Here is a 13,992-nt window from a genome sequence, read left to right on the forward strand (position 1 = left end):
TCTGCCAGCACACCATTGCTTGTGGCCCTCTCTGAACTAAGCCACCACGGACAGGCCGGCTGGGTGGGGGTGGGACTGAAGTGTGACAGGAGAGGTCGAGGAGATGAGGTTGTAACCTCTCAGTTCACCTGCAGGCTTGCCGCTCAGCCTGACCATCCGCCCAGGAAGGGGAAGCTGGGGCCACCGGCCACTAAACATTTGCTGGACCTGGGACATTTTCACCCAAGGACACCAATGGGACCCAGAATACTCCGTGGGGCCACGGACAGGAATCAGACAGACATTATGGAACACGCCTTTCCACTTCTCTTCTGGGCAAACTCCCACTGTCCTTCAGAGACTCAGCTCCAGTGTCATCTTCCTGATCCTTCCCTGATCGCCTCCCCACCTTCGCGGTCAGGCTGCCTGTGTGTCGCCTCAGGGCCTCATCACAGATGTTTTCGCATCTCTGAGCTCTCCAGGGGCAGGGCATGTCTTCGTCACCCCCAGGGCCCTGTGCAGAACAGCCACGCAGCAAGGCCCAGGAAACGGCTGCCTGGTGAGCATCTAGCCTGTGGAGTTTCCCCATCACTTTGACCTCGAATCTCTAAAGCCACAGTTTCTAAGCTTTTTTCTTCCTCGAAGCCACAAAACCCATCAAATGAAAGTTCATGAGGAAGACCAATACCTAGAGCGGAGGCGTCTGGTTGAAGCCAGAAGGCTCTGGCTTCCCCTTCAGCCTCCACGACAGCCCCGGGGCGCCTTGGAGACACCCAGTTTGAAAACTTCTGCAACAAAGGATTTGCTCTCTTTGTTAAACCAAAGGTTTGAAGTTTGGAAACCCTGGGGGGACTGACCCTGTACAGCACCCTCCTTGCCCTGGCATGGTGACACAAAAGGAGCCAGGCAGACTTGGAATCAAACTCCACCTCTGCTGCTGATGGGTCACATGACTCTGAGAAAGTCACTTCACTTGTCTACGCCTCGGTTTCCTTATCTGAATAACAGGGATAGTTCTTTTCTTGCAAGAGTGTCCTGAGGATTAAATCAGGTGATCTGTGTAAGGCTCCTGGCCAGCTTCCTGGTACGCAATAATGCTCAGCACATGGCCGCTGATTGGTAGTTGTGCACTCAGATGACTGGGCTGAAAGGGACTCTGGCCAGTGAGCCTAGCCAGCTGGGCTGAGAGGTACAGGGGGTAGGACAAGTACCTGGCTGGCCCCGGGCCTCAGTGGGCTGGGCAGGGCCCAGGCCAGGCTGTGCGGCCCCTCGGCGGGCCCGGCCATGGAGACCAAGGCTGGGGCTGTTCTTGGTTTTGCCTTGTCCCCCAGGGAAGGGGACTACAGGGCTGGCCACAGGCTCCAAGCTCTTTGGATGCTTGAAGTGACCGATGCCATTGGCTGACAGGCCCCAGGACTTGGCTCTGATGTTGGTGACTGGCAGCAGGGCCATCTGGCTGGGGCCTGTGGATAGAATCGGACAGGCTGAGAAGAGGGAACTGGCTGTCTCCTGCCCAGCTACCTCTAGGGCCCCACTAGATTCTGGGTGACCCCCATCTCTTGCTCCAGGAGACCCAGCGATGCGTCTTTGGGGGCCTTTCTCTGGACTCGGATAAAAACCCCCGACCCAAACCCTGGCCCTGAAATAGCCATACCTGAACGGTTGGTGGAGGGACTGGGGCTGAGACCGTGGCTGGGCTTAAAGCTGGGGCCAAGACTAGGGTCAATGGTAGGGCCTGGCGTGGGTGAGGAGCAGCAAACGACTGGGCAGGGGTGGCTGGAACACAGGTCTAAGGCGCGGATGACAGGACCTGGGACCAAGCTGGTCAGGCCGGTAGTCACTGAGGAAGCCAGAGGCTGTGTGAGCCAGAGCGGGGCAGCAGAGCCCGCCACCCGGGACCCAGCCACCTCTCCCCGACCCCATCCGTCCAGACCCACCCCAGAAACGCACCCAGCAGCAAAGAGGGCTGTGTGCCTGGCAGCCCAGCGGTCACAGGGGACTGTCGGAGCTGAGTGGTCCCAAAGCTCTGGCTGGACCTGCTGGGGAAGGGTGGGCTGAGCTCAGAGGGGCTGGAAGGGTCTGAGTGGGGAAGCCTGGGAGTCCTGGAGAAGCAGGAGGGGCAGGCAGAGGTGGACAGGGGAGGTGGAAAGGAGGCAGGAAGAAGGATGGCAGGAGCCTAGGCAGGAGGGACGGGGCATGGTCCAGACACGTACCATGGGCACATGGCCTCGCTCCCCCCAGGGTTCTGGGACCGGAGCAGGGCCAGCAGACAGGAAGTGGACACGGCAAAAGAGCTAAGGGACAGCAGAGAGGGAAGGGGCCGGGGAACAGGCGCAGGGAAGGAAAGAGAGAAGACACAGTCAGAGATGGCCCCAGATGCTGAGGGTGATGGTGGGCAGACAGAGCCCGAGGTCCCACCGTGGCCCTCCTTCCCCAGCCCGGACCCCTCAGATGCCCCTGACTCTCAGAGGCCCAGCTACCTGGAGGAGCACTGAGTAGGCCAGAAAAAAACACTGGCTTTTGCAGGGACAGAAAAATGGCTACCCGACTCCAGGGAGACCCTCCCCCCTACCCCTATGAGCTCCCAGCAGGCCGAAAGCCTGAGGTGGAACCCCCTTTAGATGAGACTGCTCTGATCCTGGGCTGCCCATTAAAGCCCCACTTGGCCTAGTGGCTCAGCTGGCAGCCAGGCCTCCAAGGACATACCCATCTGTTTCCACCAGGTCCTCCTCGGTGCGCAGGCTCAGCACGTACAGTGTAGACATGGACACCACACTGAGAAACACAGAAAAGGGCCACGGTTAGAGCTGGAGCCACCACCCAGCTCTCTCTCTCTCAAGGGCAGAGCCTGGGCTCTCAGTTCATGCCCGTAACTGGTCTCCCAGCCGCAGGGGAATGAGGATGAGGCAGCCTCCCTCCTTCCCCAAGACCTCAGGGGCTCTCCCAGGCCACATCATCCTCTCCCCTCAGGCCTGGGTGTGTGGGCAGCTCAGCTCCCCCTGCCGGCCACCCCAGAGCCTGCGGGACAAGTCACCTGAAGGCCATGACCACCACCAGAGCAATGATGGTTCCCTGCAGGAAGCGCTGGCTGATGCAGGCCTGGTCTGGGACCACAGATGATGGCTGAGGACCGAGAGGGGAAAGGAAGAAGCCCAGACTTAGGGAGCCCGTGGCCTTACCCACTGTGGGCTCTGCTGGAGGTGGGGCTGCTAAGGGCTCCTCATTCCCGTGGTGGGCAGAGGACAAGGAAGGGGACACGGGGCCGGGAGGGCTAGAGTGTCAAGATGAGAAGGGTAGCGCTTGAAGTGAGCCTGGAGACGGGCAAGCTGGAAAGGGAGGGGCAAGCCGCGGGGCTGGGGAGGCCCCGGTCAACCTGCCTCCCACCTCTGCCCACCCTCACCTTGCTGGCCAACTTGGGGGGCCTCTTCTTGTGTGGGACACTGCCAGCCCGGCTGAACTGGCTCCCTGCGTGGCTGCAGCAAGAAGGCCAGGGTCAGAGGTGCCTCTGGGAAGGGGGGCTTGCCCTCCCCCGCCCCACACCCCCACCTGAAGGCTCCTGAGCTGCCGGTGGACTTGAGGCTGTCCAGTCGCCGCAGTTTGGCCAGCTTGTGGCTCCAGCGCTCCAGCTCATCAATGCGCGTCTCCAGGTTGTCGGTCAGCTTGCACAGCTCCTTCACAGCACCCACATTCTCCATAAAGATGCGCTCCTGCCTCGGGCAATGGGCCGATGTTGAGGGCACGGTCTACCCCTGCGAGCGCCAGGCTACAGCCCTGTCGGGGAGCAGGAGGAGAACCCCTCGAAGCCTCCCTACCCAGGCTAGCCTCTCCTCCAGTCCAGCAACAGCGCCCACACACGGCTCCCTGTCTTTGTCTCTGAAGAGCATCTCCACCCCTGCACCTTGGCTCAGGCCATCCCGTCGGCCTGAACGGCCCTTCCCAACCCTGGTCAAAATGTCTTGTCTCTCTCAGGGGGGCTCCCACCCTCTGATCTCCCTTCTCTCATGAACACTGTGTCTCAGACTTCAGCACGTCATTATTCAGCTGAAGCCAAAACCCATTATATGCTCCTTGGAGCCCAGCCTCACGCCAGGTAAATTACAAACACCAACTTCACAATAAGCCATGTGTTTAAGCTTTGCAATAACCACGTCAGGATGTCTTAGCGATGAGTATTGTTACCCTCATTTTGCAAGGAAGGAAAATGACCCTCCGAGATCTTGCCAGTGATCACACAGCCATTGAGTGGCCAAGTCTCCACCTCTGCCTTGAATGCCCACCCCCTACCCTGTGGCGTGGGGATGGGGCTCTGGAGGCAGCATGAGAGAAGATGCAGCTGCCTCTGCACTTCAGTGGCCCCAGCCTCTATGGGGGCGGGATGGATGCCCTCCAGCTGGCCTGCCCCTCTGGCCCCCCCACCCCGCTCCCTCTCAGCTCAGACCTTATTCACCACCAGGAAGTTCTCTATGGTTTTCCCGTTGGCAAAGACCACATCTCCAGTGTCTTTCACGGCTTCAGGCAGGATCTCCTTCACCTCCTGGGCAATGACACCTGGAGAGGGTCAAGCCAAGTTGTGTGCGTATTGTTGGAGGGAGGTGACCACTCACGGGGTGGGGGCTGGAGAGTGCAAAGTTCTGGGGGCTAGAGATGTTAATTCCAAGGAGCCTGGAAACGGGGGGGGGGCCAGGGGTCCCACAGACAAGCGCCGCTGCTCACGGGTCACAGTCCCAGGAGTCAAGGTGGGGTTCTTCCCATGGGGGAGGGTGATCTGGGAGTAAGGACCTAGGGAAGGCAGGCAGGGATCCAGGAGGACGAAGGCAGAATTTATCCAAGGGACAGAGGGGCTGGGATCCGGGGCCACGAGAATCCCGGACTCCAGGGGCGAGGTATGGGGGACCAGCAAAGGAGCGACTTCCCAGGGGCTCCACTCTACAAGTGGCGGGACTTGTAGAGGGCAGGGTTCCCCGGGAGGGGCTTCCTGGGAGGACGGTTTCCAGAGGACAGGGACAGAGTTGCCAGAGGACCGGGACTGGGGTGGGGTTACTGAGGGCCGCGGTTACTGGGTTCCCGGACCCTAGTAACCCCAGGCCGGTCCCTACCCGTCTCTGGCGCCGCCGCCTCGATGCCGGCGGTGGCGGCAAACTCTGGTTTGTATCTGTAGTGCACGAGCCGCATGCGCGAGATCCTCTTCAGCTGCTCCGTGGTGTCCACCTGCGCAGGAGCCACGGCCAAGGCTGAAGCCCTCCTCTCATGGACCATCCAAAGGGGGCCCCGGAGCCCAGGAGGGCGACAGCCCAGAGGGTGCAGTGTAGAGGGGAGACCTTACTACCGGAATCCCTTGATCCAGAGCCAGCCTCCCGCCCCTCCTTCCCCCTCAAGCCCCGCGTTTCCGTCTGGGCCCACCCCTCCAAGGGCGAGCTCCCTGCCCATGATAAGCAACCCCTGCCCCCCAGCTCACCACTGGCAGCATGAGCCCCCCACCCCCCCCCCCCACCGTGCACAGCTCAGTTGTTCCCACCCACAGCCCCAACCACACCTCCTGCACGTGCTCCTTGGCCCGCAGATCCGAGGGGTGCATGAGTGAGCCCATGACCTTGACGTTGCCGTGCACAACAAGCGCCTCGTCGGGCCTGTCAGTGTTGATGCCCACACGGCCATGGTGGAAGACAGTGTCTGGCACTTGAGCCCGCTGCCACAGCACGTCACTGTCGCTCTCAAACTGGCCTGGGTTGGAGGCCTAGCACAGAGTTGGGGTTGGATGGATCGGTTTTGGGGTGCGGGGTCCTGCAGCTGCCCCTCCAGCTCCAGCCAGATGTCCTCACCCCACCATGCCCAATTTAAACCGTCCCTCCCACTGTGGCAACTTTCAGTCACTTGTGGGATCTCAAGGCTACCAAGTCCTGTCCATCTCCACGCTTTACTGCGAAGGAGACACTGATACCCAGAGAGAGTGGGAGCCTTGTCCAAAGCCACACAGACAGTGCCCAGCAGGATCAGCACTCCGGCCCCTGACTCCCCAGCACCCTGGTATTTCTCCTGGGTGCTGTTTCTCCCAGCTCTGGGGAGGACTCTCAAGTCCCTGGGGGGGAGATGGCCCTCACCCGCACGATGATGCGCTCTGAGATCTGGGCGGCCAGCGTGTAGTTCTGGTTCTGTGCATGGGCCTGAAGCGCCACCACCAGCATAAAGTACCTGGGGCACACAGGGGTCTTAGAGGCACCCAGGGGCCTGCCCCGCCTGCCACTGCCCACCCCTCCCCAACTCCGCTACCCTTCCCAGGTCAGATGCACACTGTACAAAACTGATGACCACTTGGTCATCTCCCCCAGGTTCCCAGCACCCCCAGGAAGTGGGCATGAACATTCCGTCCTACAGAGCAGGAACTTGAGTCTCCACTAGGGGGCAGAAGTTCCCCAGGGCCCATAGCTAGGCAGCCACAGAGCTGCTGATGAACCCAGAAGCCAGGCTTCTGCTCTCTCGACCGAACGCCAGGTTCCTCATCTGTAAAGTGGGTCAGCCTGTGGGACCGTATGCCTGGCGTGCTACACTGGGTGGCACCTTCCCGCCCCTCCTCCTCAGAAGTGGAGGGACACTGGGGCAGGGGTCCAGCCAGCTCACCTCTGGTCAGGGTTGGGCTTGCCTTTCTTGCGCATGTTGTTGGCGGTGGTCTCGCTGAAGTGCAAGCGCCCCACGGTCACCTTTGTGACTTGCTCAGGGGGCAGATTGACCCTGCAGGGGAAGGGTAGGGTCCTCAGGGGCAGGGATGGGGGCTGTGGAGAGCCAGGCCAGAGGGTGGCACCCAGGTCTGGGAGGTAGACATTATGGGTGCCTACCTGTCCCCCCCGCCCAGCTCCCAAGCCAAGTCCAGGGTGAGTCCTCCCAGGTACCACCCCCGCAAGGGACAGACACTCACGTGACAGGGTTGAAGGGCCGCTTGCTTCGGTCGGACTGAGACTGCTCGATGTTGATGGACTGGTTCAGGGCCTCCAGCTGTGGGAAGAGTGGAGCCCACTGGTACCTCAGGGCCTGGCTCGCCCCCTGGTCCTGCCCCTCCTTCGGCTTCTCAGCCCAGGCCTGGCCCAGCTGGAGCTCATGAGGAAGCAGAGGCACCGCCCTCCCCTCAGCCTCACTTTCCCATAAACGCGGGTGCCTTCTCCTACGCAGCCGCACACCCCACAGACCCACACCCACACCACTGCCCTCACCTCTGCGTGCATGAGCGAGCATGCACACACTCCAGTCACCCTCACAGCCCCCAATCCATACCACAGCCCCCCCGACTCAGGGATTATCACTTCCCCGACCTAATTTCACAAACACCGCTGCACGAAACCCACTCGCCTCCCGCCCCCCTCCTGCACTCATGTTCCTTAACCTCCGCGGGCACTGTCTGAGCCATGCCAAGGCACCAAGCCCAGCTCGTGATACCGAAGCAGACACACCCAGCCAGGCCCCAGGGAGCTCACGAGCTCAAAATCAACATCCACGAAGGTTGTACTAGGGGGGCGGTGTGATAGGGGAGGGGCCTCTAAGTCAAGATGGGCCTCATGGCAGGTGTCCTGAGGGCCAAGGACTGTAGCAGAGCAAATGATGAAGGTCAAGGAGCAGTCGACCAGGACAGGAGGGTCAGAGGGAGTCCCAGAGAAAGGAAGCTGCTGAGGGAAGGCAGGGACTGTAATGGGCACAAGCGGTCTGGGGCACAGCAAATGGCAGGGCTGGAGTGAAGGGCTGGACCCCAAAGGCTAAGGCTTTTGTGGGCTAAGCTTATAAGATGGGGCTTTGCGAGGAGGGCACTGGGGGCTCTGGGAGAATGGGGAGTGTCATGCCCACCCATGTCTCATGTGGAGTTTGAGTCAGGAGCCAGAGCGAAGGCTGCTGTGGACATTCAGACAAGAAGGATGGCCTGGTCTGGGAGAGGCAGAGGGAAGGGGAGGAGGGGACAGCACGGCCTGGTGCATGATGAGGTGTGGGCAAGTGGGCCCCGGGTTTATCAACCAGGGCCCTGGAGCCCCATTCCTGACCGGGGAGCCCAGGGGGTGGGGCAAGTTTGCAGGGAGTTCATTTGGGAATACGGAGCTGAGGTGGCTGCCAGAGCTCTCAGAGGATGGGGTCTGGCTGGGTGTGCGGACTTGGGGTCACGGGCTGGAAACAAGGAGCATAAGTGAGAAGAGGGCTGAGGGGCCTGCCTGCTAAGGGGCAGCATGGGACAAAAGGCAGGAAGGGTGGGGAAGGGGGTGGACTTGGCCATGAGGAGTTTCCTCAAGACACACTCACTCCACCTTGGGGTCTTTCAATGCCCCCGAGCTGCCCCTCCTTGCCAAGCTCCCAAACCTGCCTTCACTCCGTGCAGCTTCAGGTAGAAGCAGTCGAGAGGCTTGAGGCCTTCGGGCGTCTTGACGTACTTGGGTTCGCCCAGCATGCCAATGTACACTGTCACCTGGAAGTGGTTCTTCTTTTGGCACACGAAGGCGTCGTCACCCACGGAAAAGTTGAAACCCTTGTCGGCATCCACACGGTAGGTGAGCATGGGCCTGGAAGGAGGAGAGGGTACTCGCCGGAGTCCCCGAAGCCGGGCCTGGAATGTTGGTCGCCCCCCACATGTCTGTGTGCCAATTTCCCCCACTTCTCGGAAATGGAAACTGAGTCCCTGGAGGATTTGGGCTCAAGTCCGCTATCTCCAGCCCCTATTCTTTCCCGGGACCACCCTGTCCTGGGGATGTGGGAGGGCCGGCAAAAGACTTGAGGCCCACCAGATGGGAGGGAACTCTTGGCGGGGGGCTTGACAGCCCCTCGGCACTCTTGGCTCTTTCCCAGAATGCTGCCTGAAGCCCCCTCCCTTATGGGGGATGGGGTTAGAGGGGATGGTCTGTGGAGCCTCACTGCGCCTGACAGCTGGTTGCCATGGAAACGGTGGAACCAGGCGCTGGCTCTGAGCTGGCCCAGCCTCTGCCCACCAGCTCACTCAAGCCCCCAAACATCCTCATTCTGACTCCACCCTGGGTGGGGACAGGGGCGCTGTGGGCAGCTAAACTCGGCCTGTTTTCCCATCTGTTGTTGGGAAACTATTCCAAGTCTGGATCCTTTGGGGGACCTCCAGGTGTCAGGAAAGGAGGCAATCACTGGCCTACAGCTTGGCCCACCCTCACCCAGGTCCCCAGGCACAAGCTGTGCCCCCAGCGTCCAGTGCCTGCCTGGACAACGCTGGGCAGGGAGCATGTTTCCAAACTTGTGGAAAAAGGACTTTGGGCCTGGCTAACGTCTACAGGAAGGCCGGGGGCTCACCACTTTTCCCTCCCAGGGCTCCACCCACCTGCCCGCCCCAGGGGAACACCCAGGAAGTGCCAGCTTCCTGGCCTTGGCAGGGCTGGCCCAAGAGGGGTAGAATTAAGACTGGGGAGTCCTCATCAGGCCATAGGGGCTAGACTCTCAAAGACCTCCACTCGACCCTGGCAGGATTTTGAGGGACCCTTCAGCCACCACAGCAGCTGGACACACACACACACCTCCCCCACCACCAAGAATCCCATAGAGCCTGGGGCACCAAATCTAGAAGGCTGGTCTCCCCTGTGAGAGGGCCCAAGTCCAGCCACACTGCCCAAGCCTGGCAATGTCCAAGGTGAGCTGAGGAGAGCCACATCCCTCACTGGCCTTCTTTGGAAGGGAGGGTAGTGGTCCCACAGTGCTCCTGGCCAAGCCAGGCAGCCAGTCCAGGTGGGTGCTGAGGAAGGGCGAGGAAAGCCAGGCAGCCTCTGACCCGGCCCTCCCCCACCCACCGGGCCTCCGGGCCAAGGAGGGGGCTGCTGGAAGGGCCCCCCCCACCAACACTCCGCTTCCCGCTACCTTCCTGGAATGCAGCAGGAGTGGGTAGAGGGGGTGGAGGGGAAGGAAGAGCCAGAGAACACCCATCCACCACATCTCCCTGACTCGGCCCCCAATGGCCCCTCTGTGGCAGACACCACCTTCTTAAGGGGGCCTCGGGCTAGCCCAGGAGTCAGGAACCTTGATTGCCAGTCCTAGCTCCATCCTGAGCCTGTCTGCTCGGCTGTAAAATAGACCTTCTCGTACCCACTAGGCCCCCAGGCTCTGCTCTAGGACCATGACGCCAGGACCAGGGGCCCCTGAGGGGGTGGCCAGGAGGTGTAGGGAGTGGCACCGATCACTCACAGCTCCTTGTAGTTCGCATCGTATAGTGTCGCCCACTTGTTCTGCTGATGCGGTTGCCATTTGATGGACTGGTAGTTGGGGTCCAGGTAGGAGCCACTGAGGCTGTCATTGTCCTGCAGGAGACCTGGAGGGAAGGACCGCCTGTGTGGGCCCTGGGCTCCACTCCCCAACTTGAAGGGTTGGCCCCCTGCGGGGTCCAGCAGGCCAGCCATGTACCTGGTGAGGGTGCGCCTGGTGGGTGCCAAGGCGGCGTCTGGACCCGGGCGATGCTGAGAGGCAAGGAGCCAGGGCCTGGCGAGAGTGGGCCCTGGGGAGGCCAGGGTGGGGATGGGGCTCGTGTGGGGTGCGGAGGGAGGGCTGTCACAGTCCCGGGCTCCTGTTTGATCATTCCATTCAGCATCTGGGCGTTGAGGGTGTTGGGGGGCGATTCAGAGTGTTTCCTCTTCTTGGAGGGGTGTGTGGGGAGCCTGGGCGGACGGAGGTGTGTGCCATGTGGGGCTGGCTCTCCCTGAGCCCACTCCCCCAGATAGTACCCTCCTCCCCTCACCACTCTGTTCCCGCAGGATATGCCCACAGCAGAGGACGCTTCCTACAGGAAGCCCATGGGCTTTGCCTCCTCAGTGCTCCCCCGTGTTGTCATTCCCTATTTCTGTCTCTCCTCCCTACCCCCCAAACTGTGGAATCCAGGAGGGCAGGAGCCACACCTGACTTGTCTGTGTGTCCCCATCACACCCGACAATGGGCCTGGCACACAGAGCACTCGGAATCGTTTGTGGAATGAGCGAGTTGGCCTCTTCCCTGTGGTGTCACTGAAAACTCTCTGGACAGCAGCCTGCGTGGTTAGAAATGAGCCACAGAGGGCAGAGGGCCTGGGCCACAACAGCAGGAAGGAGAGTTTCTTGGGAAGGCGGCTGAAGGTTTGGGGGGCCGTGCTGTGCCCCTTTTCCTTCTGGTTGACAAAACGTTTCAGCAGTGGAATCTTTCCCTGAACTGTCTTTCACAGAATCTCAATGTATAAAACACAAACGGACGACTCTGCGGGTTGGAGTTGTCAGAGTGGGGGGCTCGGCTCTCCATCTGGAACCTCCTCAGAAACCCGAGGACTCCGTGAGACAGCTGGAGAGTCGCTGGTGTCGGGGTTCAAGCCCTGACACTGCCCCTCCCAGTTCCACGCCTGGACAAGCATGCCCCCCTCTCGGAGGCCTCGTTTACCTATGTGGGCAACGGGGCTGAGCATGTGGCCCTGGCTGGAAATCGAGGCCGCCTTGCTGAGCACGTGCAGACACACGCGCTGACCCCTTCCCCTGGGGTCAGGGCCTCCTGCCCTTCCCGGGTTCATGCCTATCCCCACCTCTACTTCTGTCCTGCCTGCTGCTGCCCTGACCCCCCGCCCCATTTTCCCACCCCAGGGGCGGCTGCCCACATCTTACTCAGCTCCGTGCTGCAGCAGCTGGTGCAGCATCTGGGACTGCTGGGCGTGGTGGAGGTCAGTGGGCACCAGCCCCTGCCCCATGGCCGCATAGGGGGGCATCGGGGGCTCAGCCTTCATGTACAGGTCCCCGCTGCAGGACGGGGTGGTGAGGTGGGGGCCTGGCAGGTGGGCTGGAGGTGGGGGCGGGTGCTCCAGGCGGGAGGGCATTCCCACATGGCACAGGGTCTCAGGGGTTATGGTGCGCAGGAGGTGGGGGTCTGCAGGAGAGAAGGAGGGCTGGCATCAGAGACCTCCCTCACGTGGGGCCCCGGGCATGACCTCTGCAGGGTCTCCCAATTCCCGCCCCGCCCTAGGCCAAGCCTGGGGGCTGCCCTCCCGCCAGCCCCACGTGGGAGGGGAGTTAGGCAGCCTAGAACCTGGCCTCTAGAGGCCTGGGCAGGGAGGCAAGCCCCGGTCCAGGGGTGGGCGGCCTTTTACCCACTCCTCGCCAGCTCCTTCCCCTGGGCCGGGCTAGCCTTGCTACGCAGGGGAGGTCCCGAACCCCCAGGCTCTCCCGAAGCTCTTCTCAGGCCTGACCCTCCCCTGGGCTTCAGGAAGGCGGCTCCTGGACCCCCAGCACAGGACTGTGGCAGCCTCCTCCCTCCAGCAGCCCCTCTACCGGGCGTCCAGGGGCCAGCCCCCCAGCCTCAGTGGGGAGGCCCCAGCTCCCTTTGTTCCCCAGGAGGCATTCCAGAGATGTTTTTGGTAAGATAAACAGAACTCTTGACCCCTCTCTGGGCTGTGGGGAGACAGCTGCCCGCCCATGATCCTTCTGCTCTTGGCCACCTGGGGGCCACAGCACCCTGGAGCACCCCTCAAGGTGAGGTGGGCCCGGCAGCTGGTAAGCTGGTAAGGCCTGTGCTCAGGCTGCAGACGGGGCCTTCCCCAGCCGTCCACTTACCGCCGAAGGGCACGTCCATGATGGCGCAGGAGGGCAGGCGGGTGGCATCGCCAGCAGGACACTTGCTCAGAGGCAGGGCCAGGCTCCCCTCCCGCCCGCCGGGAAACAATAGCCAGCGCCAGGGAGTATTTGACCAGCGATAATCTGGGCCTGTTGGGCAGCCGCTGGCCCCCTCCCTCCCTTGCTCCCTCCCTCCCTGATAAGGCCGCCCCAACCACTTGCCCAAACCCCAGAGGGGGAGGGCGGTGCCCGCTGGACTCACCATTCACCTGCTGCGGGGAGTAGGCCTCGGAGCCCGAGTCTGGCGGGGAGTCCGGCAGTGTGCTGCGGGAGAGGAGGAAGGGGCTGTCGGGAGGGCCGCTGAGGCCCTGCCTTTAAGCCGGGCAGCTCCTCTATGAGGCAGGGTCTCAGAGACCCCAGAGGCTGGAGGCACCATTAGGGGCATTTCTCTGTACCAGCTACCTTGAGGTGCCTGACAGGGCTAGGGGCTCTCCTGCCCAGCATCCCCTCAGACCTACGGGGAGCTCGGGGGCCAGTTACCAGTGCCCCTGATGATGGCGTAAGCATTCAAGGGCTCTGTCCTCAGAGTCTAAGGGGCCAGGCCTGCTCCTCCCTTCTTGTATGCACCCACTGAAGCCATCACTTCCTAGAAACATAGGCTCCTGGGGGACTGGGCCCAGGGAGCCTCAGTACGTCACTGGGGGCTGCCCCACCAGAGGCAGGTGTGGGCTGGGCAGGGAGCCAGCCGCCCTAGGCTTGGGTTTATTTTTTTCTTGCAGGTTTTATCAGTGGTTCCAGTGAAAGACAAACTCAACCCTGAGAGGTCAAAACGTCCTGCATGAACCCTGTGCTCGTCCACTGAGGGGTAGGCTGTGCTCACATGGACGTCCAGCTCTTTAGCCATCCTTGGTCCCCACACATGGAGACCCTGCCCACCGCTATGCCTAGGCAGCTGCCCCAGGTAGCCGAGCCATCGTGGACACAGCCAGGAGCTGATCCCAGAGTCCCTGTGCTCCCGTGGACAAACCACCCGCCCAACCCTGCAGGCCATGTGAGGATGGCAGAAAAAGTGATAAGTGATGGGGACCGAACCCTCACTTCGGCCCTCAAGGCCCCTCGCATTGACCCGGCCTCTCCACTTCCACGTCTACCATCTCCCACCTGCTCCCTGCACTTCCCCGACAGTGACCTTGGGTTTCTCCAGTGTGTCAAGGTCTTTCACACCCTCAGGTCCCTGCAATCAAATGCCCCAAGTTCATAAGGCCTTATGTTCTTTCCTTGTAGCTCCTCACACGCCTCAGTGTGGTGATTTATTGATTGATAACTCCCTCCCCGGCTAGATCGCAGGACCCGCGACAGGAGGGACGTGTCCGTCTTGTTTGCCACCTAGAACAGGGTCTGGCAGGCATGGGGCAGTGAAAGGTCCAGGCCAGAGTCCCTGTGTAGCTCTGGACAAGCCCTCTCCCTGAGAGACGGCCCC

General features: G+C 61.6%; 1 protein-coding gene across 3 annotated transcripts in view; it reads right to left on the bottom strand.

Moving 5' to 3' along the window:
* The window catches only part of MYRF (myelin regulatory factor), a 33,890-nt gene that overhangs the window by 5,620 nt on the left and 14,278 nt on the right, over positions 1-13,992 (bottom strand). The window contains exons 4-22 of one of the 3 annotated variants that reach the window (XM_039860113.1): positions 12,775-12,836; positions 11,571-11,829; positions 10,357-10,607; positions 10,141-10,264; positions 8,312-8,507; positions 6,890-6,966; positions 6,595-6,705; positions 6,078-6,168; positions 5,513-5,713; positions 5,076-5,187; positions 4,418-4,527; positions 3,526-3,686; positions 3,380-3,452; positions 3,014-3,102; positions 2,686-2,754; positions 2,193-2,273; positions 1,930-2,015; positions 1,634-1,819; positions 1,191-1,442 (exon numbers count right to left, since the gene is read on the bottom strand). In XM_039860113.1, coding sequence (XP_039716047.1) covers positions 1,191-1,442; positions 1,634-1,819; positions 1,930-2,015; positions 2,193-2,273; positions 2,686-2,754; positions 3,014-3,102; positions 3,380-3,452; positions 3,526-3,686; positions 4,418-4,527; positions 5,076-5,187; positions 5,513-5,713; positions 6,078-6,168; positions 6,595-6,705; positions 6,890-6,966; positions 8,312-8,507; positions 10,141-10,264; positions 10,357-10,607; positions 11,571-11,829; positions 12,775-12,836 — 2,591 coding nt within the window. Of the gene's footprint in view, positions 1-1,190; positions 1,443-1,633; positions 1,820-1,929; positions 2,019-2,192; positions 2,274-2,685; positions 2,755-3,013; positions 3,103-3,379; positions 3,453-3,525; positions 3,687-4,417; positions 4,528-5,075; positions 5,188-5,512; positions 5,714-6,077; positions 6,169-6,594; positions 6,706-6,889; positions 6,967-8,311; positions 8,508-10,140; positions 10,265-10,356; positions 10,608-11,570; positions 11,830-12,774; positions 12,837-13,992 lie in introns of all 3 variants that reach the window. The other 2 variants (XM_039860112.1, XM_039860115.1) reach the window with 2 other exon arrangements.

Source organism: Pteropus medius, unplaced genomic scaffold, assembly GCF_902729225.1.
Source record: "Pteropus medius unplaced genomic scaffold, Ma_sr-lr_union100, whole genome shotgun sequence".
NCBI classification, from domain to species: domain Eukaryota; kingdom Metazoa; phylum Chordata; class Mammalia; order Chiroptera; family Pteropodidae; genus Pteropus; species Pteropus medius.